The sequence below is a fragment of the Physcomitrium patens genome, chromosome 21, assembly GCF_059467195.1.
Source record: "Physcomitrium patens ecotype Gransden chromosome 21, ASM5946719v1, whole genome shotgun sequence".
Taxonomy (NCBI): domain Eukaryota; kingdom Viridiplantae; phylum Streptophyta; class Bryopsida; order Funariales; family Funariaceae; genus Physcomitrium; species Physcomitrium patens.
Window position 1 is genome coordinate 7,223,718 of NC_143430.1, and position 26,061 is coordinate 7,249,778.

The 26,061-nt window shown below is 38.7% G+C and overlaps 3 protein-coding genes across 5 annotated transcripts; 1 reads left to right on the plus strand and 2 right to left on the minus strand.

Moving 5' to 3' along the window:
* Positions 1-75: 75 nt before the first annotated feature.
* On the plus strand, positions 76-14,573 carry LOC112274218 (CHD3-type chromatin-remodeling factor PICKLE). Of its 3 annotated transcripts, none has more exons than XM_090245918.1 (34): positions 76-226; positions 1,066-1,151; positions 1,457-2,036; positions 2,275-2,433; positions 3,073-3,210; positions 3,521-3,693; positions 3,912-4,082; positions 4,329-4,567; positions 4,910-5,005; positions 5,195-5,334; positions 5,628-5,843; positions 5,985-6,092; positions 6,207-6,257; positions 6,379-6,478; positions 6,635-6,777; positions 7,215-7,318; positions 7,550-7,688; positions 7,816-7,985; positions 8,338-8,404; positions 8,791-8,913; positions 9,143-9,249; positions 9,614-9,695; positions 9,861-10,067; positions 10,441-10,621; positions 10,928-11,036; positions 11,224-11,298; positions 11,423-11,484; positions 11,625-11,701; positions 11,858-11,991; positions 12,151-12,272; positions 12,449-12,609; positions 12,825-13,164; positions 13,442-13,515; positions 13,881-14,573. In XM_090245918.1, the coding sequence occupies exons 3-34, from the start codon at positions 1,980-1,982 to the stop codon at positions 14,457-14,459; spliced, it is 4,704 nt and encodes a 1,567-aa protein (XP_090102044.1). In that variant the 5' UTR covers positions 76-226; positions 1,066-1,151; positions 1,457-1,979; the 3' UTR covers positions 14,460-14,573. The 3 variants fall into 3 exon arrangements, with proteins under 3 accessions (XP_090102044.1, XP_024359259.1, XP_024359262.1); XM_024503491.3 differs by having other exon boundaries at positions 84-486; XM_024503494.3 differs by lacking the exons at positions 76-226; positions 1,066-1,151; positions 1,457-2,036; positions 2,275-2,433 and adding an exon at positions 2,756-2,898.
* Positions 14,574-16,870: 2,297 nt separating this feature from the next.
* Positions 16,871-20,536, minus strand: LOC112273891 (uncharacterized). Its single transcript, XM_024502920.3, has 8 exons — positions 20,157-20,536; positions 19,910-19,997; positions 19,628-19,800; positions 19,222-19,309; positions 18,591-18,806; positions 18,425-18,495; positions 17,733-18,004; positions 16,871-17,523 (listed from the first exon to the last, which is right to left on the minus strand). Exons 1-8 carry the CDS (start codon positions 20,333-20,335, stop codon positions 17,120-17,122), a joined length of 1,491 nt encoding a protein of 496 aa, XP_024358688.1. The 5' UTR covers positions 20,336-20,536; the 3' UTR covers positions 16,871-17,119.
* Positions 20,537-21,596: 1,060 nt separating this feature from the next.
* LOC112274000 (protein SRC2) lies at positions 21,597-22,999 on the minus strand. The gene is made up of 2 exons (XM_024503127.3): positions 22,501-22,999; positions 21,597-22,363 (listed from the first exon to the last, which is right to left on the minus strand). The coding sequence occupies exons 1-2, from the start codon at positions 22,828-22,830 to the stop codon at positions 22,028-22,030; spliced, it is 666 nt and encodes a 221-aa protein (XP_024358895.1). The 5' UTR covers positions 22,831-22,999; the 3' UTR covers positions 21,597-22,027.
* Positions 23,000-26,061: the final 3,062 nt, after the last annotated feature.

Below are 26,061 nucleotides of genomic sequence, written 5' to 3' on the forward strand. Positions count from 1 at the left end.
AATACATAATTAATTAGTGAAATGTGAAGAAGAAGAAGAAGAAGAAGAATCCCCCTCTTCTCACTCCTCTATTTTCTCTTCTCTCTGTTTTCTCTATTCTTCACTTCTCTTGTCTTCTCTTATTCTGCTGCTGGGCCATTTCTACTTCTACTTCTTCTTGTGTGTGGTATTAGCAGCATCAGCATCATCATCATCCATGTTTTTGCTGTACAATAACACAATCCCTGTGAGATTATCAGAGCCTCCTCCTTTTCTACCTATTCCTCTTCCTCCTCCGCCCTGCTGCTGCTGGCTCCACTTGCTGATGCTGCTCCTCTTCCTTCCTTCCTTGCTTCCTTTCTCTTCCTGCCCTTGTTGAGCCTTTCCTTCCCCCTCCACTTCTCCTCACTACCTCTGGTGTTGCTGCTGCTGCTGCTGCTTGCTGGGCTCTTTCCCTCCCTTCGTGGCGTGTCTTGCTTGCGCAGCTTGTAGGCAGTACTCGCGTAGGTAGGGTTTTGCGTTGTTTGCCGTGTAGTGTGTGGTGCTTCGTTAGTTTCTTCACTTGGGTCCTTTGTGTTTTTTTGTCTTCTTCATTTTTGTGGGTGTTGTCACATTTTCCATTTCGAAGTCTCGTGATGTGCTCCGGCGGTGGTTGCTGATGTTGTGATGGATTGCGTTGGATACACTCTTAGTCTCGTTTATTATTATTATTATTATTATTTTCCAATGTTGTTCATCTGAATACTTTTAATAATGAGGTAAGTGTTGGTTTTTAGTGAATCTGGAGGAAACAAGATTGAGTGGTGTAGTTCGCTTCTCGTGTAGCTATAATGTGAAAGGGTACTTTTGGTTGTTGGTTTTTCGGGGACATTTGGAAATACAGCATGATTTTTTTCTGAGAATTAAACGGTTCGCTATGTTGAGAAAAAGGAAGTAGAAGGTGGCTGATTTCGAGCCGATTTACGATATGTTTTAATCGAATGGAGTTGGGAGGACGTGTGCACGTGTGCGATGAGGTGCTGCAGTGCAATTGTATAACAATGCCAGAAAGATGGGTTTAATTAGTTTTCTCCATTCTGTCTCTAGGTTTTTGGGACCGATTATGGCTTGAGGTTTTACTTCACAGTGCGAGCGATGTCAAGCACTTAAAATTTTCATGAAGCACCTGATCGGTAAGTCTTACGCACAGAGAGTTGCACCCAATGAACTGAAGGGAGATTTTAGGTAGAGTGCTGCTGCGATGATGCCAATGGAGTTCGTTGGTTTTCTTATGCTCAGTTGTATTCTTGAATATGTCCTTCGTGCTGAGTGTTTTTCTTAACTTTAGGTTTTATACTGCAATATAAGAAGCGGCGTTGGATTTCGAATCAACACTTCATATTCTTACACGTTAGACGTGCTATGTAATGCTAAATTCTCTAAAACCTGTCTCACTAGCATTTTAAACTTTTTGCTGTCGGAATGTGTGTTTCCTCAGGTGCAAAGAGATCGCGGCAGCATCCCTTACGCTCCTAGAATGCAGTGTGGGTCTTGGTCCACTTCCTTAGCCTCGTCCTAATTCAATGCCCTAACACATGGCACGTTCTTATCGGCGACTCTTGAAGAATTTTGGTCACTCCCATTCATCACGGTTTACAAACTGTCTACTTTTAGAAGCTTAGTGTTTTCGAAGCGAATCAATTTAAATTCCGTGGTGCATGGTTTGAGTCCACTTGGATGGCATAGTGTAATCTCGCTGGATACACTTCACACCCTCGTGGTTTACGAGTGTGTGCTTTAAGCATCAAGGACATCCTATTTTGATTTATTTTTTTCGAGGATCCAAAGTTAGATTTATAGTCGGGTTCAACTATCGATGTTGTTATATTACAGCGACATCAGCGTTGCAACCATTCAAGACGTGCATCGTGGCTGTTGTGAATGTAAGGGTTTCCGTTGGTCTGAGGCCCTGTCCCATCAGAATTGCTCTAATCTGAGAAGGGAAGAGGACATTCATCAGCATGACTAAAGAGGACTTTATGGACCATTCCGTGAACGAGGGTGGGAATGGAGACGAGGTATGTGAGCTTGCGTTAATTGTCACTCGCTGTGTTGTGATATTGACTGTCGTGGAGTATTGATATCATGAGCTGCCGTTAAATATTCTGCCCGAATTGACTTAACTTCGATTTGTTGGTCAGAGTAGCTTCGTGTTGTGAGTTTTCTAAAGTTGTCGATTGAGTGTAGATGTATTTGACCCTTTCTTCTACATTTCCTTAGATCTCACGGTACTGGATTTTGTTGTGAGGACCACAGGAGTACAGCCTTGTTACGGAGAGGTTGAGGCAGCGTACTAATAGGAAACCCATATATGTGGAAGAGGAGGAAGGTATGGAAGGAGATGAATGGGAAGAGGAAGCAGATGAGTTTGAAGAAGAGGAAGATGAAGAGAAAGAGGTCCTTAAAATGGAACAGGTATGACCTTTACGGACTACAGGACTGTTATCGAGGTCCGATTAATGCGCTCTCATCCGTCATAGTTCTGATTATTAATGCATCACTCTTGTGTCCTTTCGACTGTGGTTCCAAGTAAGAGTTGTGGATATTGTGAGATCAATATTGTCATTTTGTAATTCTGAGAACCTCTTAAACTAGGAGGGCCTGGCGTTTTAATTTGTAATCATCGGTGCACGATGGATTGAAGGGTGTGTAGTAGGCTCTATTTGTTCCAAATTTTGCTTTAAATCTATTTTGAGATTTTAATAAACATTAACTCGTAATAGTGGCATAGGCCGTCTGCCGTCCTCGAAGCGTTCACTAACAGGCTTGACCTGAAGACATTAGAACTGGTTACAACATTTTGGAATAGTTCTTCTCGGGCTTCCCGTGGCCTCATTTGGTCTCGAAATCACAATATCCTGAGCCTCGCAAGACTGATAGGTTGACCTTGTTTTGCATTACACACCAGTTTCTTGTTGGAATGTAGTATCGCCGTTTGTATCTTGCATTCATGTAGTGCGTTTTTTTTTTTTTTTTTTTTTTTTTTTCCTTTTCTTTCCTTATCTCTTTTATGTCTTCGTTGGTTAGTAATGATATGCAATTGTTGAATCGCAGAGTGAAGACTTCTGCAGTATTTGCCATCTGGGAGGGGATTTATTATGTTGTGATACATGTACAGCAGTCTTTCATCTTGGTTGTTTGGATCCGCCCATGAAGGTTGTGCCACGTGGCAAATGGAGTTGTCCCAAATGTGTAAGTTCTAATACTTTCTCCTACTGTGTAGAGCGGCTTTTATTTTATTTTATTATTTATTTGTTTTTGTGCGTAGACGTGTATACTTGTCCAGCATCGACGTATTTCTTGCTTCACTTTCCCTTGCTTTGAAGTGAAGCTTCTAACTTTACTTAGTCATCTTTAGCATGAATGTGGGAAGTTATGTTGCTAATTTTTGCGCATGGCCGCTTTGGAAACCTTAATCTTATTCTGTTTTGGTGCTTCTGTTGTGAGTATTAACACGATCTTCAAATACTCTTTGTTGGTTTCTGAATGATGAATTATACAGGCAGACCCACTTGGTGACGTGGAGAAGTTCATCGATACCCAGATGAGACCAATGAAAGTTCCCGGTAGAATAGCTCATAATGCCGAAGAAAAAGTTTCAGAAGACCAACCACCAAAGTTGGTAAAGCAATATTTGGTCAAGTGGAAGTCAAGGTCTTATCTGCACTGCTCATGGTATAACACTGTCTTCGTCATTAGTCGTACACCATTTGCTTTAGATTGCTTTGTCAAGTTGCTTTGGTAATTTTTAATTTTTTAACTTAAAAAATCACATGTTCGTTCAGTTGTTTTGGTGTGTGGCTTCATTCCATGACCGTAGGAGTCCTTCCTGTGAGAGTGTACTTGGTCACGTGTACAGGTTTCTGATAATTTCTTTGATTGGCACGTAACAGGGTTACTGCAGAAGACCTAGAGAGGGGTATGAAGACTTTTGCGGGCCTTCGAATGAAACTGAATCATTTCCATAAGATGCTCGATGGATCTAAAAATTGGAACACACCCGACGAGGATCGCATGCCGATTAGACCTGAGTGGACAACTGTTGACCGAGTTCTTGACATGAGGTTTGGCACTTTTTCCTTTTGGTTTTTCAGCAAAGTTGTATTTAGTGTTAGGCACTGAGGATGCATGTGCAAATTTTTGTGCAGAATGCGTTGGATTCATCTTTTTGAACACAGAATTTTTACATGTTTGTTCGATTTTACGATTTCGCTCACTGTTTGGACCTCGCTGGTCTTTTTTACGGCATACTAGTTAATCTTCACTAGAGACTCATGTAACTGGTGTAATTTCATGTGTTTCTGCTGTAGGCACAATGGTGATATCACTGAATACTTGGTCAAATGGAAGGAACTTGGTTATGATGAGGCCACATGGGAAGTTGAAGAGGACGTCTTAGCTTTTCAAGCAGAGGTAGATAAATTCAAGGAGATAATGAGTCGTCAAGCATTGAAAAAGCGAAAAGGTTCAGCCCTTGACAACAAAGATCTTAAGCGGCGAAGAAAGGACTTCAAACCCTTTAAAAAGACCCCCAAGTTTTTGGTTGGAGGTATTTAATATTTAACTGAGTCATTTTTTGTTTCTACCTTCGCACTGCCGTCTCTATTGAATATTCAATCGAGAATTTTTCTTTAGATAACTCATATTAAATTGGTGCTTATACGTCCTGATTTGGTAGTGCCAATGGTTTTGTTTATGCAGTCAAACGTCAACTCTAATGGGAGTGAAAGTGTTAACTGAACTTTTAGTTTTTGGACCTTCGCCAGAGTTAATAATAATATTGAATGAACAAATTTTCTCTACAAATAAGTGGACTGGATGAGGCAGAATATTGGTGTATTCAATTTGTGGGTTGGAAATTAAAGGATGGGATGGAATTTCTCCTGGACAGGTTCACTGCATCCTTATCAGCTCGAGGGCCTGAACTTTTTGCGGTTTGCATGGGAGCAGAACAAGCATGTTATATTAGCCGATGAGATGGGCCTGGGTATGAGAATATTTCACTTTTATTTCAGCTTCAGTTTCCTCGCCACTTTCTTGTTGCGGACATAGTATAATCTTAGAGTTGTACAAGTAGCCGCTCCTAGAAAGCTTGTGAACGTGATATCCTCACACTTTATTTCAGTCGTACTATTTCCGGTTTTGAAATGTGGGTTAAGTATTCCATTTTCTACAGGAAAAACGATTCAAAGTATCTCACTTTTGGGGTCTCTAATAGAAGAAAATGTGGGTCTCCCCCATTTAGTTGTGGCTCCACTCTCAACCTTACGAAACTGGGAGCGAGAATTTGCCACTTGGTGTCCTCAAATGAACGTGGTATGCTCTTGTGCCTTTGCATTATTCCTTCGGTATCTTACATTCTCTTACTTTTTCAGACATTTTACTTCTTAATGTACTTATTTATGTTTTAATTAATTTTTTTTGTCCCTCCAATTTGTGTACTTTTTGTGTCTATTTGATCTTCAATTTTTTAGACCAATGCACTTCTGTGCTGCTCGCCAAAAAAGAATATGTAAGATGGTTTTCAGTACTCTCTCTTACTGTTTTGGGTTTTTGTCTACGTGTTAGACAAAGTCCTGTTTCTCACCTTTTATATCGTGCACATTCAGGTCATGTATGTTGGGTCCTCTCAAGCACGGGCCATTCTTCGTCAGTATGAGTTTTTTTTCCCTCAAAAGAGTTCAAAGAAATCAAAAGACAAAGGAAAGAAAAAGATGGCAGGGGAGAGCAAGCAGGATAGAGTGAAGTTTGACGTATTGCTGACTTCGTATGAGATGATAAATCTTGACACTACGATTCTTAAAGCTCTCAAGTGGGAGTGTTTGGTACGGTCACCTTCTTTTCTTTTTCCGTTGGAATTAAGTAGTTTTCAAGGTCTTTTTGAAGCATAAAACGAGTTTTAATATGCAATCTTAATCTTTGAAAAGATTGCTACTTACCAGTTTTTTGTATTTTGCCACTTTTAGATTGTGGACGAGGGGCATCGTTTGAAAAACAAGGATTCTAAACTCTTCCAAACTCTCACAACTTTCTCCACGCGACATCGAGTCCTCCTTACAGGAACACCTTTACAGGTTTGTTTTTTTTGTTAGCCTTCTTTACTTCAAGTGTCCCATATGAAACAGTTGTTAGGCAAGCAATTTTCTTGTGGTTCTATTCCTGACATACATACTTGTGGTGTGCTGCAGAACAACCTGGATGAGCTCTTTATGCTGATGCATTTTCTCGATGCAGGCAAGGTTAGTCTGACGCTACTTCCTCGTTATCCCAAGCACTAATGTGTTTCACATGAACATGCTTCCGAAGGTATCTCTATTGCCTTGGCTGATTTGCACTCCGTGTTGCTATGTGTTCTTGTAGTTTAATAGCTTAGAGGAGTTTCAGCAAGAATTCCAAGACATTAATCAGGAGGAGCAAGTTGGACGGCTGCACAAAATGTTGGCACCTCATTTATTACGCAGTAAGAGAACTGCTGCTATCAAGTTGTACACAATCTATGCTTGCAGAGGCACTGAAGACACTGTAGTTGCAAGATCTGAGGATATTAGATCTTGTGTGTACCCTATTTACAGATGCAGGTCGATCTGATTAGTTGTGGCTAATTTTCTTGTTTCAGGAGTGAAGAAGGATGTTTTGAAGGAGATGCCACCAAAGAAGGAGCTTATTTTGCGAGTAGAACTGAGCAGCCTTCAGAAGGAGTTCTATAAGGCAATCTTGACAAAAAATTACCAGATATTGGCCAAGCAGGGCGGTCCTCAGGTTTAGAAAGAAATCCTGACCTCTCTACGCTGATCTTTTCAAGGGGATGGATTGTCGTTAAATTGCCAACTTGTAGCTGTTGGGATCTGCTCAGCTGGATGGAATGCTTGCTAAGAACTTGTTGTCTGTTCTATTTTTAAATTTTAAATTCTTCTTCTTCTTCTTCTTCTTCTTCTTCTTCTTATTATTATTATTTTTATTATTTCTAATTTCTTATGAGCTCTCCTTCGTTTTTAGGAAGCTCACTTGTTCTTTCATAATTGCCGCTCACCTTAGTCTCTCTTAGTTGTTCATGTGCTATTCCTTCTTGTTCAAAAGCTTGCATTTTGTGCTGCCACTACCACTCATCTGCCTATTTTGAAACCCCCAAGTTACTCTCCAAGAAGAACTTTCTTAGGTCAAGAGTGTTCATTGTTTAATATCGTTTCCGTGTGTAGGTTTCGCTTACAAATGTGGTTATGGAACTGCGCAAGTTATGTGGGCATCCTTATTTGTTGGAGGGGGTTGAGCCCACTGTGAGAAATCAGGCTGAAGCTAACAGGTGGGCTTTGGTTTTCTCAAGTTAGTGAGCCTGCTGGGATGTTTCTGATTTTTGGTTGGGGCCAATTCAAAGGAATTTACTGAAGAAATCGAAGTTCTCTGGAGACCTGTTCTTGTCCGCAGCGTTATCATATTTTACTTTCCCGGATTTCGAAGTCTCCTTGTTTACCTTCAATTTTTTCTCAACTGTGAAGTGCGTATTAACAGAGAGTACTGGCTCTGTGGTAGGCAGGCAGTTGTTAGAAAATTCGGGCAAACTATTACTGCTGGATAAGATGATGACAAAATTACACTCTCAAGGCCACCGAGTACTTATTTATTCTCAGTTCACGCGCATGCTTGATATTCTGGAAGATTGGCTGCATTTGAAGGTACATAACGGTTATGCACCTTTTGTTGATGTTGAAGCTAATGTGTCGTCATTAATGGCATATGTTGTCAGGAAACCTCTAATTCACCAGAGGAAAAAATGTTCTTATTCTGAATTCCGTGATGCAGAAATGGGGTTATGAGCGAATAGATGGTAAAATCAGTGGGTCTGAACGCCAAATTCGAATCGATCGTTACAATTCACCCAACTCTACCAAGTTTTGCTTCTTGTTGTCAACTCGAGCTGGAGGTTTGGGTATCAACTTGGCTACAGCAGACACCGTTATCATATATGATAGGTAACATTAGTTAGCAGTTTCTGGTTCTAAAAGTTTTTACGGATCCTAGTGCTTCGTTCATCACGTGTGTTTTTATCAAACCTCTGAAGAGCTTGAGCTGCCTATCAATGTCATTAAGTCTTGTAAGATGCGAGTTCTAGAGGATTCGAGCTTTTATGTTTTTATTACTGCTATGATAAACTATTAAAGGGTATGTGATTCTTGAAATTAGGCTACCCAGTATGCACTCGTGATGATTCTATGTTTTTTTTCGTTCCTTGATATAGCGTAATGTATACCTGTTCAGAGTTTTTGAGGAACTTAAACAGATTAATGTAACCCCGTGTGCTAAGAGTGATGCCTTCTGTGTCAGTGATTGGAATCCACATGCAGATCTTCAAGCTATGGCTCGTGCTCATCGACTTGGTCAACAGAACAAGGTGAAATACTTGTGTCCTCAGTTGTATGTAACGATTTAAAATTTCAATCTCAAACTCGTTTCATTTTGCACAATACCATACTTATAGAACTCTCTTCTTATCCATAACTCCTGCATTGAAGTTTGAGTTGATGGAGTAGAGAATAGACTAATGCAGGTCACTGTGTGATTATTTTTTTCGGGTGGGATGCTCTTCGTTCACTATTTTTCTTGTAGGTCCAATGGAAAGGCTCAGAAGTTCTTATTTTTCTAGTTAGGGTGATTTATTAGGTTTATTACGTGTAGTTAGTAGTTAAATTCAACCATGGTCTTCATAGCACTCTCAGAAGCACAGAATAATTGCTGCACACTGATTGGAGCTCATCTATAATTCACACTTCTGAGCAGGTGATGATTTTTCGTCTTGTTACTCGTGGAACAATTGAGGAAAGAATGATGCAGATGACAAAGAAAAAAATGGTCTTAGAGCACTTGGTTGTGGGTCGCATGAAGAAGGAAAATATAAATCAGGTACACATCGTGTTGATCACAGTATTTTTGATTTTGATGCTGCTTGACCATATTACATGTTAAACCTGATAAGACGTGTATCATGGCACTTGTAAGTGTGCATCCGGTAGCATGACTTCCAGACTTTGAATGTCAACCCATCTAGATCATGGTGAGATGTTTAATGTGTGAACCCTCAACTCATGCTTTGCTATTGATTTTAGAGTGGTCATTGTAATACGTTCTTCAGGAGGAATTGGATGATATTTTGCGGTATGGTGCAATGGAGTTGTTCAGCGAGAAGGACGAAGATGGGAAAACTCGTCAAATTCACTACGACGATTCTGCTATTGATAGGTCTGTCCTCTGGGAGGTTGCTGATATCTTCTGTTTAGTAATTCTCTTTTAATTCTAATTTGCCTTCATTGTCTTATTATTTTATATTTTGCCTGTACGGTTCCTCAAGTATTGGTACTCAGTGATTTCTATTAGAGTGATTTGTTTGTCGTCTTGTCAGTATCTAGTGAAGAGAACCTTGTTCACGCTGTATTAGAGAAGTACGTCAAGTTCTCATGCTCGAAAGGTTTCTATTAAAATATTTGTTTTTTTTATGAGGTATTGAAATTGCAATGGTGTGGCCTGAATTTGCGAGTGTGCATCTGGCAAGCTGAATTGACACGCTTGATCATGCATGATCCTGTTAACTGGTGAACATCTGCAGGCTTTTGGATCGAGCCCAAGTTAATGACGAGGAAGAGAAAGCAGATGATGAAGAAGACAGTGACTTGTTGAAAGCTTTTAAGGTATTTTTATTTTTCATTATTGTAACTTCTGGCTTAAGACAATTGTAATTGATTGTAATTAACGTTATATGTCGTTGAACTTGCTCGCACACCTGTAATCTTGTCTGTCAGACTTCATATTTTCACACATTAAATTATTTTGTTGGACTGTTGTGTCTGCGGCAGGTAGCAAATTTTGATTATATAAATGAAGAAGATGCTGCAGCAGCTGCCGCTGAAGAGGCTGAGAAAGAGGCCCGTGCCAAGCTGGAAGCAGAAATGGAGGGACAAGGACGAGCACAGTTTTGGGATAACCTTTTGAAGGACCGAGTTGTCGAGCAGCAAGTAGAGGAATTTGAAGAACTTGGGAAAGGCAAGCGAAGTCGTAGACAGGTAGTTATCTTACTCATTCTCCTTTACGCTTCTTGTTTCATTACTTGCGATGACCAAATTTGCCTTATCCCTCAAGTGTTTTCGATGTGCTGTCTAGCGCTAATTCAATCTTCCGAAAGTGTGCATATAGTGGAGCGGTGAAAGGTATCACGCGTGGCAATACTTGTTCCTTGGTGTCCCCCTGGACGTTCCCTTATGGAATGTATCAATCTATTTCACGGTGGAAATCTTCGGGGATACGAGACTGGCCTGTCAGTCTGGAAGTTCCAGATAGAACAATTGAGAGCTAATGTTGTTGGTGGTGAATATCTGGGAATGGAGATCTGCATTATTGAGTCATCACTTATCATTCCAATGATTTAATTTTGTATAGGTGAAGCCTGGGCTATATTCTCAAGAAGATGATCTAGCAGGAATGGTTGAGGTGAATTCCGATGATGGGCAAGAACCTGAGTGGGCACCTACTACGGACGCAGACTCTCCCGGTTCTTTTGGAGAACCTGGCGAAGTCTCGGGTAGTAAAAAGCTGCCCTCGTCAAGAAAGAGAGTCAAAGGTACACGCAGGAGTCTTATTGAATACTATGCATTGTAATCATCTACGATTAGAGTTTGCTAAAACGCTGAGACTGCCAACTTAGACGATTTAACGAAGTCATGGTGGTTTGGTTTGTTGGCGAGTTGAATATTGACATGAAGAGAAATCTTTTGATAGACCTTCGCAGGTTTAAGCTTTTTCTTAGTACTTAGCCAGTGTCTTATTAAAGATTTGTGGATTTTATTTTTATTTTTATTTTTATTTTTTTATTTTATTTTATTTTGAGTTTGCTTCTACGTCTTACAACCGTTGGTATGATGTATAGAGCGTATGACAGGCGAGCCACCGCCGTTGATTGAGGGAGAAGGCCGAGAACTTAGGATCCTTGGCTTTAATCATAGGCAACGCTCCATATTTGTGAACGTTCTTATGAGGTGAGCATTGAGTTCAGATCTACTAGAGATGCTTGGTCATATCTGCCTTATGTGTAAAACTCAGGTTGTGTACGTCGGGTTTTCTCGAGTTGACCTAATGTTCAAGACGTATGTTGTCAAGATTTGAGATGCAAAAGTGAATGGATGCTTAGTTTATTCTAAATCAATGTACTTTCTACATGCACAGGTTTGGCTTGGGGGATTTTAGCTGGTCTGAGTTTATTCCTCGTCTGAAACCCAAGACGCCTGAGGAAATTAAGGAGTAAGGAATAATTGTAACGCATATTTTTCTTTCTGATATTATACTGCTTATTTGATCACAGGGTTTATTTTAATGTTAACTTTTTTGGTACATTGACTCTGTCTGCTCCAATTGCTGTTGGCAGTTATGGGACTCTATTCCTAAGCCACATTGCGGAAGATATAAACGACTCTCCTTTTTTCTCTGGTAAGATGTTCCTTCTCCTATTGCTGCTTTCTCGTTCCTTTACAATTGAACGTAATACTTCATTAGAAAGCTGCATGCATATATAGTGCAGATCCAGCATTATGCCAAAATCCTGACGGTCTTATATTATTGGGTTGCAGATGGTGTCCCTAAGGAAGGTCTTCGCATCCAAGATGTCTTGGTACGGCTAGCGATTTTGCACCTCATTCGTGACAAGGTAGATGTCTTTCCTACTCTTTATTTTCTCAGGTTTACTATTGTCTTTACGTAAACATTGTTCAATTCACTCATCTCTTGGGGTTAGTGCACATTTATTTCATTTCTGTTGTTGCACATTATTCCTACGGTTAAATTTGACCAGTGCTGTTTGCAGGTTAAAGCTCTGTCAGAAGACCCATCAATACCTCTTTTTTCTCCAGGGTCACACATATACCGTTATTATTCTCTTCGTAACACGAAAGTTTGGAAGGAAGAGCATGATCGGAAGCTGTTGTACGCAATATGCTCGTAAGTAGTTAAACGTTTTGTTCGGACTGTTCATTTTGAGGACGTATTCCAGCATTCGGGTAGGAATAAAGCAGCTTGTTAGAGCTAACTGTATTCATTATATGTAGCTAAATATTTTCTAATAACTCGTGCGATTAATTTTTGGGAATTCCTTAATAGGAGGCATGGCTATGGGAGATGGCTATCGATTGTAGAAGACCCCCAGCTGGGATTGGGTCCTGTTATTCGCGGTGAACTGCTTCTACGAGGTGTCAATGACATTGCGGGCCCTTCCAAAAATGGTAATGCCCGCTCGAGTGACCACACCTGAAGACCCTTTCACATGTGATTAGCTTTGCTTATATCCTTTTGGGAACCTAGAATATAAGTCAGAAAGAGTTACTTACTGTATCTCCAACTTTGTTTAGTCCCGAATGCGATTGTGGTCTAAAATTGAACTGTCTGGTTGCATGTCAAGGCGAAGCGCCTGTTCCTGCGGAAGACGAAGGACCATCTGGATTGCCGGCTGAGGCTGACAGAGAAGAGAGAGAAGCTTATCTGCAGAAGCGGATGGTGGACTTTGTAAAGAGAAGGGTTTTGGTCTTGGAGAAGGTCCTGAATGCAGAATACCATTGCACGGTATGTTTTACTGTGTACATTATCCACTGTTTGTTTAACATATTTTTTATGGTTTTGGATGATAGTATATATGCACTACGCGTCTCCTGCATCTGAAGAGTTTTAATAGTCGACCAGTCTCACCTTTAGCTGTATTGAGTTCCTACCAAGAATTTAATAGAAGGTCCTGTTATTCATTTGTTTTAAAGTGATTTGATTAAATTATGTATACACAGGGGGGAGACGTAGTTCAGGTTGAGGAGGCTCCCCCACAAATGATGACGAATGACCAAGCCATGAGAGGTCATCAATCTTCACAGATGATGATGAATGATCCACATGTGCGAAGTCATCAAGTACCACAAACGATGATTCACGATCCTGGCATGAGGGGTTATCAATCACCGCAGATGACGATGAATGACCCAATGGTTAGAGGTTATCAGTCGCCACAAACAATGAATAGTAGTGTGGGGATGGGAATTCAGCAGCAACCGCATTATCACTCGATGCAACAAATGCGACCTCCTGTGCAGGAACGCGGCCATCCTCCACCTCGACATCCTGTGATAATTTGTGAGTAATTGCTTACTTTTGGGGGCATGATATCTTGTGTAATTTAATACAATACTATCGTCATATTCGACATTGTTTCGATCTAGGTTTCGATCTTTTCACATGATACACTGGGCCCTCGGTGGATCTGGTTAAATGTAGAGGATGTGTAATATCGCAATTCAAAGGTCGTATATCGACGTGTATGCAACGTATACTTGCGCGATTGTGGATCGGAAAATAAGAATCTTGAACGTGAACGATTCAGTTACTGACATCAACCTTTCTTTGGCTTCAGCTCCTGAGGAACTTGCTGCAAATGCTTACGACAATGAAGAGGGCCGCCTGAAAGTTGCTCAAATATATAATCAGGTGTGCAGCTTCTTGTTGAGTAGTTCACTTCTGCGTTGCTCAATGATCTTTCTTTGGGACTTGTATCAGTGGTGGCAGTTTTATGTCTCTCAAATCGTGGTGGAATTCTTTAGCTATCTCATTGGCAGAGTTTCTAGCTCTACAATTCTTTTCTCGGATAGACTCAATTGCATTCCCCCAAGAAATTGGTGCAACTCTGCGAATCAAGCGGCACCTGGTTATTGTGTTGTTTAAGAAATGCTCAAACATTGCAATAATCGAGTTGAGAGGCTCAGTTGGGGTGATGGAGTAAAGTTTATGATTTTGTCTGGTCATATTTGCATCGAGAGTATGCGTCTCCATCTGACTGCATTTGGCCAATACAGATTTGTGCAACAGTAAACGAGAACGAAGGGGATGCTATTCAAGCTTATGGAGGAAACAAATCGGCTGGGCTTCGGGTTCGGAAGGCATTGCGAGAGATTGAGATTCTCTGTGTAGACATGCGTAACGCCCTGTTCGATCAACCTCTACGAAAGACGGCAGGTCGTAAGAAAAAAGCAGATGAGGTAGAGGGAGCAGAGCCTGCTGGGGAGGGAGCCAAAGATGGAGTGGATGGTCAGTCCGATGATGGCCTCGAAGACTTCAATGAATACTACGATAGAGAGATAGATTCCGATATTGAATGTGATGTTGAGACTAGGCGACCCTCTTCTACTCCACCTAGTGAACCTAGCAACGAAGTTCATGAGTACCAGTTCCTTAAGAAAGCAGACGCAGATGTAGGTGAACGATCTTGGCCTCACGGATTGCAAAGTTTGAAGCCTGGGATGCGGATGGACTTGGGCGGGCCTAGGCAGGCTCCTCCGCAGATGACACCCCCAGCTCAGGGGACTCCTAGCGTCGTTCTTCAGCATGAAGAAGGCAAGTGGCCTCCTGCCGTCGTATACTTGGACAGAGATTGAGTTGATTGCTTAGCTTTTAACTTTGTAGATGATACCTTCATTTATTTATTCAAGAGGGTGCAGGTGAAGGTTGTGGATGGGACCTTCTTTGATGTGCGCCTGGATTTCCAGCTTTGCAACTTGTAAATCTCTTCTTTTCCGTGTGTTATGCTGGAGTCTTTTTTTCGTTATATCTTTACTCTACATCCACCCTCATTTTCCATCGAAATTCTTCGTCATGAGATGAACCTCTGACACGGAGGACCCACGCTGTCTTGAGAAGGAATGAGTGGTGTGGTGGAGATATCAACCGCTTATAAACTTGAAAAACGATTTGGTTATTCGCTCAGCTGCTTTTCTGTGTTATCCAAACGATGAATTCCTTCAAAATGAAATTGCATTCCCAGTTGCAATGTGTTAATGGGTAGCATGTGCGCTAAAATGTGTCACTATTGTCCTTGTCACATGGTTTTCAAGCAATCTTGGTTTTACTTTTATCATGATGTGCACATAATATTTCCAATTCTGTGCAATTTAAATGACTGACATTGACAGCGCATTCCCACTGGAATCTCGCTTCTACTTTGGGGGGCTTGATTAGCTACGTGTCTTATATCTGTATCATGGCCATTAGTGTTCCTTGTGTTCGGGACTGATGCTAGTTTGAAATGTTTTGGTTTTTCCACTTTTTTATTATCTCTAGAAGTATTTTAACGTGCATGTTATCTTTACTTCTGTTGTGTTGTGGAGAAATCCCTTAGTAAACACACTTGAAATGTACATATCAACATGATTGAGACTTCCAAATTCAATAGAAATTGCAAATCAAGATTCTGTCTCTATTCTGTGGATTTCAAGTCCATAATGATAATGTGTATGCAGTTTTATTGAAGGTTATGGAAATTCCACATGTAGGGTCTGTACGGAAGAGTACTGGTGCAATGCCAGTTCTCAATGTATGCAGGGGAAGTTGATCCCCTGTGCACAGCATTCAAAATCTCAAACATTCAAAGGTAGCTAAAAATATGGATCTTGTTGGTGCTGACAACAACCATGAACATGGTAGTGAAAGGTCAGGAAAAATGAATAGTCAAAAAATAAGTAAAAATAAATAAAATAAAATAAAATGAGGATATTAGCATATGTATCTCCAACATCTTTCCATTGAAGCAGAATTACTTGATTACAAATATGCTTGTTGTAGTATTCTTTTTTTATTTACCAATCGATTAAACATAATTTTATACTAATGCACAAAACATAATTCAGAATAGTGTTCTATATGTTATGTTCTTATACAAACTAATATAATTGAATAGCTTAAATTTGATTTTCCATAGTAAATTACTTGAAAATTAATATATATATATATATATATATATATATATATATTTTGTTTTTCATACTTTGAAAACCACTTAAATTTGAATGATAATGCTATTTTCTCAATTTTATACTACTGTATTTTTTGATTTTAATGCATTGTCTTATTTGACTTAAATAATTAAAAAATAGTTTATAAATAAACAGCTTGGAGGTAAATATGCTTAGAAGAAAGTGACAAGAATTTTTACAATACAAAATTTGTGAATTATTTTTGTTTCTTCAAGTTTTGGTTTTTTTTTTTTTTTTTTTTTTTTTTTTTGTAGATTTATTCTAATAAGATAATCTTCCTTATAAAAATCCCAGAGTAATAAATTTTCCATTTTAGTTGTGGCAATTGAAAACCCATAGCCAACACTTGTCTTCTTTGACAACTACATATTTGTTTATTTTCACAAAGCACATGGTTAGCATATTTTTACTTCATAAATGCTATCAAGAAATATGTTGTGATTGTAATCATTTTGGAAGGTAGAAGAAGAGTATTGTAGACACTCTACACTAGTGGGTATCAAAGGAAAAGAATGAGTAAGTGAAGGTTTAATTAAAAATTAAGAAGCCAATGAGATGGCAACATAGAAAACCACTAGAGAGTATTATTGGCTAGAAAGCTATGAGAAAAATGTGGCATACTTTTTGTGGTATATTTTTTTAAGACATCAAAAGTAGGCCTTAAAGTCATGGGTTCTACCAAAAAATGTCCTCCCAAACTTAATTTTCTTATTCACAAGAAAAGACAATGGAGATGAATATCTATCATAAAAAAGGAATCATCTTCATTTGAAAACATTGTAGAACATCAACAATTCCTTAATTTGTCATTTGAGAAATGGTCCTCTTGACTCTTGTACAAAAGGGCCATTTGACCATTGAGAATGCACAAATGACGGTGCGTTTTCTAATTACAATGATAAAAAACCTTCAGTGCCTGGTTCATCACATTCTGGACTATGTTGCATTTCGGTTATATAGGATTTCGTGTTTGCCCTAGTAAATTTCCTGAACTCTTCAACCAGTTGAAGATTAAGTAGGCTTTTGAATGGCATCTGTAAAGTAAGCAACAGAAGAACCCTGTTGTAGAAATGTATCTATAAAAGAAAAATTTGATGTTGCTGATAAGTATCACTGCATAAAATTCTGAATAATTCCAGCTCAGATCTTCAGGTCTAGCCATGTATTGGAGACCACCATTCTGAGTAAAAGAATAACCTACAATTAGAAATTCTCTACGTACGAGAGATTCTGTGGTGGTGGGGAACATTCCCTACTATGAATCAATGTGAATGATACGGTCCTATCTAACTTCCGCTACCATAGAGGAGGATTGTTGTACCTCTGGAAGCACATTGTAAGGCATCCACCATAGCATCAATATAAGCAGGGGAGTTGTGGTCTGAGAATATCGTATTGGACAATACGATTCGGCTGAACCTTGAGTTGGGGTCAGTACCCTTCACTACTGTGTGGGTGACGGTCCTAGCCCCATTTCCACCAACATTTGTCGGGGACAAACCCGGTGGGAGGAGCTGCCGGAGAATGTGATAAAGTGTTCCAGGAAGATGCAACCGACGTTGCAGAAGTACCTCAGTTTTTGTAGTACTCGTCCCTGCCTGGATTGCCAGAGCAGACACTGCTACTTGCTGATCCGACCTCCGGGTCTTTTCCTCTATTTCAGACAGGGACTTTTGAACGCCATGAGAAACTGTAATGCAAGGTGGAACCCCATATTACACCACCGAGCCTGCTGGATCTATTCCAATTTCTGTGAAGATTTAAAAGCTACTACAAAAGCTAAATACATGAAGTCTTAAAAACTGCGAGAAAAGTCCACTTCAGGGGAGGAAAAGATAGAATATAGAAGTACAGAAAATTTAATGACAATTCTACAAGATAGCATCCAGGAATCCAAACCTCTCTTATGAGCTGCTTGCAAAAGAGTTCCGGCGGCTGCAGTCCCTAGCGAGAGCCAAGCACCAGCCTTTGAAGTCCTTGAAGATTTTCCAGCTATTTGAGACACTACAGCATTTCCAGCGCTCAGAATTTTGCTCAACCCTTTCTCCTTCGCAACATTAAAGACAGCTAACGCTGGAGGGGTTATCGGAAGAGCACTGATTCGCTGAGTTGTTTCATGGACCATATCCACAAATTGCCTTTGCGTGCTTCCCTCCTTGAAGGCCTGACTCCTAAACACCCACTTATCAAAGACCGATTGATGACATTAGTGACATGGAATGCGCCTCAATTCTACATGATTTACCCTAAATCACTTCAAATAAAGAAATAAAATGTTTGCATCAAGATATAGGAACTCTTAATATTCATCATGGATATTGGATTGAAATAGACTGCTCTTGTACAAGATGATTTGTTTTAGATCTATCTATCTATCTATCTATCTATCTTTTCATGTGCCAACTTCCAACAAAAATGAAAATTTCCAAGGGTTCTTTCTTCGTAAAATTATCTGCAATCCTTCCCAATGCTGAAGTTTTCCCCATATGTACTATCCAACTACATTAAAAACACAAATGCAGAGATCATTTTGCAGTCAGAACACAAGTTTCAGCACACCCTCTACGCAACATTTTTGTGGAGGATCCTACCATTCTGTTTGCGCCACCTCTAACCGCAAGTCCTCTAATGCAGCTGGACTAACCCTGGAAACAACATCATCCTGCAACAGAACACAATTAGTAGATTACAGCAGTGAAGGACGGAAAAAACATATGTGAATAAGCGAATGAGATACTTCCAAGGTAGGTGTAAGACCTGAAGGACGACATTGTGTATAAAGGATGACGCGATGGCAAGCTCAAAGTTAACACAAGGCGGGCTTCCAAATCCCCAGCATGTTATCATTTCATTTGGGATCTTTAAGATTTTCGATACATTAGCCTCTTCAGCAGATGTTTCCTTTAGCAGGAGACCTAAAAGGGCAGCTGTGCCTGCCCCCATTGAGTGGCCCGCAAGCACCAAACGAAAACCCTGTCAAACATTTCTCCTTTCGTCACACCACTCCGGTAAAATGTGGATTGTTACCATGCGTGCGTGCCAGAGCTCTAAGGGAACAAAGAACCTCTCTTTGATAGATATTCAATCCTACTTTGATAAATATTCAATACCAGCTGGAACACTGGAGATGTAAAGCTATGCTTTGGGATCATGCATTGGCAGCTATAAACGAGGCGTAAAAGCATCATTCAAGAACAAAAGCTACGACAAATAATAATAGCATCATTCAAGAACAAAAGCTACGACAAATAATAATAGCATCATGCAATCGAGGTAAGTCATCCATGCACCTAACGAACATATAGTTGCCTCTCCCATGCAGTTATGAAAAATCCAATAATTTCTCCAATGAAAGTACTATACCAACAAGTTCTGTACAACCGTTTACCTCATTTTCTTTGAGAACGTTTTGCAAAGTTTGGCCTTCATTTCGGAGCAACCATTGTGCGGCAGCTAACATTCCTGAGTGTGCAAACCTAAATTCAGACATTATTTGTTTGTCAGATCATGAGGCTCATTGTGGACAGTAAACTGTGCTCTCAAACAGAAACTAAAATACGATTCATCTATTAATAGAACAATGTGGACAAGTCGAGCATGAAAGACTTGGGAAAAACGTAAGGCACTACTTCACGAAAATCCAGAATTGAAGCTTATCACGTCAAGGCATTATTTTGGATAAGTTTACGAAGTGCATTAAGTAGTCCGCAATGTACCTCTTAAGAACGTAAACCTAGAAGCACAAAATCGTAATCCGACACTCGAAAAACACAAGATATTGAGATTTATCTTACCCTCCTTCAAAAGGTTCACAATGGGTATTTAGGTCTGTTAGGACGTCGTGAGCTGCACTTGTACCCCGGATACCCATTACTATACAACGTTTGCGGTGATACTTAATAATATAATAAGCAGGCTTCTTCACATCGGATGTGCCCACGTGCGTCACAATGTCCTCCTCCCGAATCTGTCTTCACTCGAATCAAGCAAACCATTGCCCTGAGCGAATCTATTAGGACGAACCAATACGACATTAAAAGATGATTATGGACTGATTTTGCACAAAAGAAAATTACCCGCAGTACTGAAGCAAGTGATCTTTGATCCCTCTTGTACGCAGCTTTGGCCCATTGTAACCATTCTAAAATATTTTCCAACTCACTTCTGCACATGCAAACCACTACGTCACACTTAGAATTTTTAAAAAAAAACACAAAAATCGCTAAACCTCACAAAATCCAAATCCCCAAGACGCTTCATCCCGAGAAAAATGCAAAATCACACCAAATATACGATTCCCAATTGGCCAATGAACAAGCTCACCGAAGCACGATAGGAGCACCCTTGATAGTATCCACAGCGCCTTCCAATGCGTGCCGACCTGACAGCTTGTATAATCCCAGAGTCAAATCGGCCATACTCCATTTGCTCATCCCCGAGGCGCTGTGCATAACACTGGCAGCCATGGCTGTGAGCACCTCTTCCATTCCTGCTTGCTCCATCCGGATTTCTAAGCATTACAACGACGACGACGACGACGACAACAATGTGATAACAAAGTTGACTAAAACACTCCGCACTACATCGAGAAAGACCCAAAATGGGTACAGATCGAGTGAGTATAGAAAGAAGGTTTGAGAGGGTGTCGGTGCATGAATGGAGATCGATGGATCGATCACTCGCAGGAATTGCAACGACAACACTTCTTCTTCTTCGAGAAGCTCACGGAGACTTCAGGTATCTGTTGCGTGACGGTCCCAGACGGATGAATGGATGAATGGGTGGATAGATGATTTATTTATGGATGAATGAATGAATGGGTGGATAGATGATTTATTTATGGATGAATGAATGAATGGGTGGATAGATGATTTATTTATGGATGAATGAATGAATGACGGCTCGTTGTTCTGAACCTCGGATGAATGATAAATGTTGTTCCAAAGGTTGACGAGCGTGTGAATAATTTTATTTAAATTGACAGTACATATTATTATTATTATTATTATTGTGATAATTATCTATATATATGAAAAACCTTTATTTTATGAATTAGGGTTGAGTTGAAGTAAACTACATTGAATTACATTTCAAAGTTACTTAATCTGAAGTTATTAAAGAATGTACTATCCATAAAATAAAATGAAACTGTGAAGAAATGAGAATTTTAAAAGACAATAATAGATGGGACCTTCTTCTTAATTATATAGTGATCATTCTTACTATAAAAAAAGATCTGAAAAAAAAAAAAACAAGTTCGAGTAATATGGCAAAGTATACAATATATAACATCTAAAAATGGTTGGCTTTATCATCAACAGTTTAATCTATCTAGATTTTGTTAAATGATTTATAAAGGCATTTATGCTTTAGATTTTGTTCTACGAAACATAAAAAATAAAAAAACAAAAATCATCATTCGATTGTATTATACATACATACATACTTAAGAGATTTTTTTAATATGTCTTAGTAATTGTTTAAAATTGAAACATGATTAACCAACTACTGAAATTGACAATAAGAGTACAATCATATCAATAGTAAAATAATCGAAATATTTTACATTTCATCTTGTTAGTGATATTAATGTGATAACACCACCATAGTGATCATCATTCTAAAATCAAATATACAAAGATCAAACTTTAAATTATGTGAGAACATTTTGGGAAGAATTTCGAATATTTACTTTACCAACTTTAGCATCCTCATAATCCTCACTCACAGGTTTAAAGCAAGTTTTTAAAATCTTACTAAAACTTTGAAAAAACTACCAAATGGCATTAATTATAATATTTGAAACATATATACCTAAGCATTAAAAGGTGTATCAGTTGTGCAGAAACAACAGGTGGAAATGACAATAAATACAGTCTTGAAAGGCAGACTTGTGAGGTCACAAGGAAGACGCTCGAGAGACTCAGACGGAATGATTTACAAGAGTGCCTTGTTTTACCTTCTAACCTTCCGAACTCACTCACTCTCATTCACTCAGTCACTTGAAAAATGTGAACAAATTGCATGGCAATCTGGCTCCCACTGCACCTGCAACCTCAGAACCATGCCACAGACGGCACATCTCGAAACCAATATGCACATATAGTTTGTGTACGTGTGGATACAGCTTCACTGGGAATACCACAATCTAGCTCAAAACTAACTATAAAACATAATGGCGATGGAGGGATGGATTAACCGCCGCAGCCTCCACCGCATCCACCACCGCACCCGCCGCCACCATCTAGAGCCGAGCCCAGCAACATGCCTCCCAGCAATCCAGCGCCCAAGCCCATCCCGGGACCGCCCCTCCTCCTCGGCTGCGCTTGTTGGTGTACATATTGTGGATGCTGTTGTTGCGGATAGTATGGTTGTTGCTGTTGGTATTGTGACCCTCCTCCCATGCCGCTTGCGTATGGCACTCCCACGCTCGGAGGAGCGTACTTCGCCGCTTCCTCTTCAGATACTACTCTTCCCACCTTCACTGCCACGTTAATCAAACCCTGGACCTTCCCTGATTTCTTCCGGACCTGCACGGGGTTAACGGAGTTAATCAGACTAGATTTTTGGACAGTGTGTTTCATGTGCTGCAGAACATGGCGGCGCAGCCAGTGAGGGATGTAGCTGGTGATGATCTTGAGAGTTGGGGGGTTGTAAGGGAACTGACCTGATATGAGGAGCCTTTGCTTTGCTCCTTCACGTCTGAGAGGGAAACAAGCGCTGACCCAATAAACTTGTTGGAGAATTTTCCATGGTTGTAAATCTCGACCGTGATGTTAGCGTTTCCTTGCTGGATCAGGCTCTCCTCCGCGACCAGCTTAATGATGGTGTTCCACGTCGGGTTCACTCCTCCGCCATTGTTCACGGCACCGGAAACCTTCATGTGGGGGTAGATCCACGCCACACAGTAAGGGTTCATCACTCCTCCTGTCAGTTTCACGTTCTTCAAGTCTTTTGCCGACAGCACCGTCACCTCCAGCTCCCGCTGCGGACCCATCGGAACCGAACCCCTCTCTCGCTCTCTTTCCTACGCCAACAATCCCTGGCGTCTACTAAACCGACTTCCTACAAATCCGACGAATTCAAATCGGCTTCAAAAGCTACCACTCCAATCCAAAACAACAACAACAACAACTTTTGTCCGAAATCCGCCACAATACTTTTTCAGACAGACAGACAGATTGAATTAAGTGAATGCGCGCAGATTAAGTAGAGGGAGCGAGCCGCGTATCGGAGGGCAAGCGTGACGAAAAAGATTCCCCATGTAGAAGTAGTGCCACGCTGTCCAAATCAGACTTGCCACACCAGACTATTACATGTCACCACTGGTGCTGACACGTACGCAGAGGCTTGGACCTGTGCACACGTACAAGGCTTCGAAATATCTCGTTTCCAGTGGACTTCGAGGAAGACTTCAGGTGATCCGTGTGAAAATGTCCATGTGTGTTTCACCGTGAAAATGGAATATTCCTTAGATATTTCGAGGTTTCGTGGGGCTTTCCGCAGACAGCTCCACGATAACCTCGAAATATCGTGATATATCATCCTTGAATGAATGACGTTAAGTTGGATGTCTTTATGCACTAGTATGATGCCCTTCATATTCACGCAACTGTTCTGTTATTAGGCCAACTTTAATGTGTTGAGTGAAATAGTGTTGTACTTTTTATTGTTGGACAAACATGGACTGGTTTCCTTAAAATCATGTCAATAATAATTGCCCAATAATATCTTAATACAAATATCTTTATAATTTTACATATATGCTTAAAGTGTTAGAATGTGTATTATCATGCATTGGCTATTTGTTAAAGTGAGAACAAATATCATGTTGTGCAGTATTCTCTGTGTGCATATTCTATGCATCAAACGATATATATATATATATATATATATGTATAATTTAAAGTATAACTCTTACTTAAATAGTATAGAATAATAATTAAGATAATAATAAAAATGATAATAATAATGATAATACCACTTTAATAATATCGTGCATGATTAAATATTGCAAATATTAAATTCAAACATGCAATATTTTACTATTTGGTTTTTGAAGAAAATTATTATGCTTTAAAAAAAATAATAATGATCTCAATTAAATATTTATTTACAAAATTGTAATAATACATGAAGATATGTTTTGTATTTTATTTTATTGTTTCTATGATGATATTATAATTCATACCATTGATTATTTAAGAACATATATTAACATACTGATTTCAAATAGGATAATTTTTTTAATGTTTATGATGAATATAAACTATTTATGACTTTTAGATTATTACATTGTAAAGATTCGTGTATTCTTGTTTTATGTTAATAGTATATTTGATTATTGTAAGAGAATGATGAGTTTTTTATATTATTTTTTTATCAAAATTATATTATAATAGTTAAAATAACTATAATTATTATATTTATTTTTTTTAAACTTCATTTTTGATAATAAAAAATTAATCATATTTTAAATATAATACCAATTAATTAAAATATATTATATTTGCAATGTTAGAAATCCCTATAAAAAAATATATTTGTAAGTTTTAATTGTGTAAACTAAATTAATTTTTGAATATTTTCTAAATATAATATAATATATAATATTGATTTTATTGTTTTAAAAGTATCAAAGGTGTTAATAGAATGTGTAATTCCTATTAGACATAAGGTAGAATGGGCGGTTGACACCACTTTGCCAATTGACAAGTTCTAGCCACCATTTGTTGATGGTAATACCATTTAGTCGCCATAGCCTACCAAGCCATCATACGGCCTAACAAGATGAATGTCCATATGTTAATTGGACATTGTTGACTAGGCTAATTGTTTGTATATTCACACTAGAAAGTCCATATGGTTAGATCATGGACTTGTGCTATATAAGAAGTAGAAGTAGAGGTTCATTTTAAGTATTTGTTCTCTTGAATCTTTGATAGTAAGGTAGAGAACTCTTTTGTATTTGATTCATAAAACTTCTATCTTAGCAATACACTTTCTCTTTATTTTCTAACATGGTATCAAAGCCTTGGTAATTTAGATTTACTCTTTGATGAGTTTGAATGAATCAACTGAGATTGTTTTGCAAGACTTGATCTTTTGATCAACTTTAAGAAAGTTTTATTTTTTGCATTAATTTGAGAAGAGTTGAACCTCTCATGAGCCTAGAACTTAAGCCACTAATATTTTGGATAGCTTATAATTGAAGCAACTAAGCATTAATTTTGAAGGAAAAAGAACATTTTTAAATTTCAGTGCTATAAGCAATAGATACTTGAGCTTGTAGATGTTGATCTAATCAGACTAAAAATGGAGCCTATTAGCAGTAGAAGGACTTGATAGCAAAAGCAAGATGTGGTAGCAACAATGGAATCGAAGAATGGAAGTGGAGCCAGCATAGTCTAAGGAGCTTTAACAAGACCATGAAGCTCCAATTTGATTTTTTTCAAGTTTTTGGACATAGTTTCATTTAGAAAGCTCTAGAAATTATAATTTTTGGAGTTTTGAATTGAATTTTTAAAAAATTCTAGTAATATAATTTCACATATTTTAAAAATACTTTAGAAAATTTTAAAAATTCTTTAATATTTTTTATTAATACTCAAAAAGTCTATAAGTAGGTGTAAAATCTTACTTAAATCTCATTTTTATTCACCTTCTATTTTATCCTCTATTTCTTCAATTTCATCTATTTAGGATATATTTCTTGTAAGATGGCAACAAAGTACAAGATTATAGAAAAATTTGACAAAGACAATTGGTACTTGTAGAAGGAAAAAATCTAATTTATCCTCATTGATAAGGATTTATCGAAGGTTGTTTGTAGAAAATATAAGAAACCTATTGGATAACGCATAGATCTAAAAGAGTTAGAAAAGTGAGAGAATATAAATTAGAGGATATTATCTACAATTTGCCTACATCATAAAGATATAGAATTTCTAACCATGAATAAAGCAGAAAGTGCATAGACAGTATTGCAAGGTCTAAAAGCAATATACAACTTAATAAATAATTCAAGCCTATTATATTCGATTTAGAGGTTGTGACTATGTAAATGAATAGAGGTGACAACATTGTCATGTATGTAGGCTAGTTATGGAAGATGGCTGAGAATTTTTTTTTTTATTAGGAAGAATATTTTTGATACACACTTTGTAATGGGATTACTTGGAAGTCTCCTAGAATCATACCAGATATTGGTGGTGATAGTAGAATAAGA

Excerpts from the sequence above, each read along its gene's own strand:
- LOC112274218 (XM_090245918.1), top strand. The coding sequence starts at position 1,980 with ATGACTAAAGAGGACTTTATGGACCATTCCGTGAACGAGGGTGGGAAT. Across the intron at positions 9,250-9,613 it reads GACGATTCTGCTATTGATAG|GCTTTTGGATCGAGCCCAAG; the intron begins GTCTGTCCTCTG and ends GAACATCTGCAG. Across the intron at positions 11,485-11,624 it reads CGACTCTCCTTTTTTCTCTG|ATGGTGTCCCTAAGGAAGGT; the intron begins GTAAGATGTTCC and ends ATTGGGTTGCAG.
- LOC112273891 (XM_024502920.3), bottom strand. The coding sequence starts at position 20,335 with ATGGAGCAAGCAGGAATGGAAGAGGTGCTCACAGCCATGGCTGCCAGT. Across the intron at positions 18,807-19,221 it reads ACGTTCTCAAAGAAAATGAG|GGTTTTCGTTTGGTGCTTGC; the intron begins GTAAACGGTTGT and ends AATGTTTGACAG. Across the intron at positions 18,496-18,590 it reads TACACAATGTCGTCCTTCAG|GATGATGTTGTTTCCAGGGT; the intron begins GTCTTACACCTA and ends GTTCTGTTGCAG.
- LOC112274000 (XM_024503127.3), bottom strand. The coding sequence starts at position 22,830 with ATGGGTCCGCAGCGGGAGCTGGAGGTGACGGTGCTGTCGGCAAAAGAC. Across the intron at positions 22,364-22,500 it reads GCAAAGGCTCCTCATATCAG|GTCCGGAAGAAATCAGGGAA; the intron begins GTCAGTTCCCTT and ends AACCCCGTGCAG.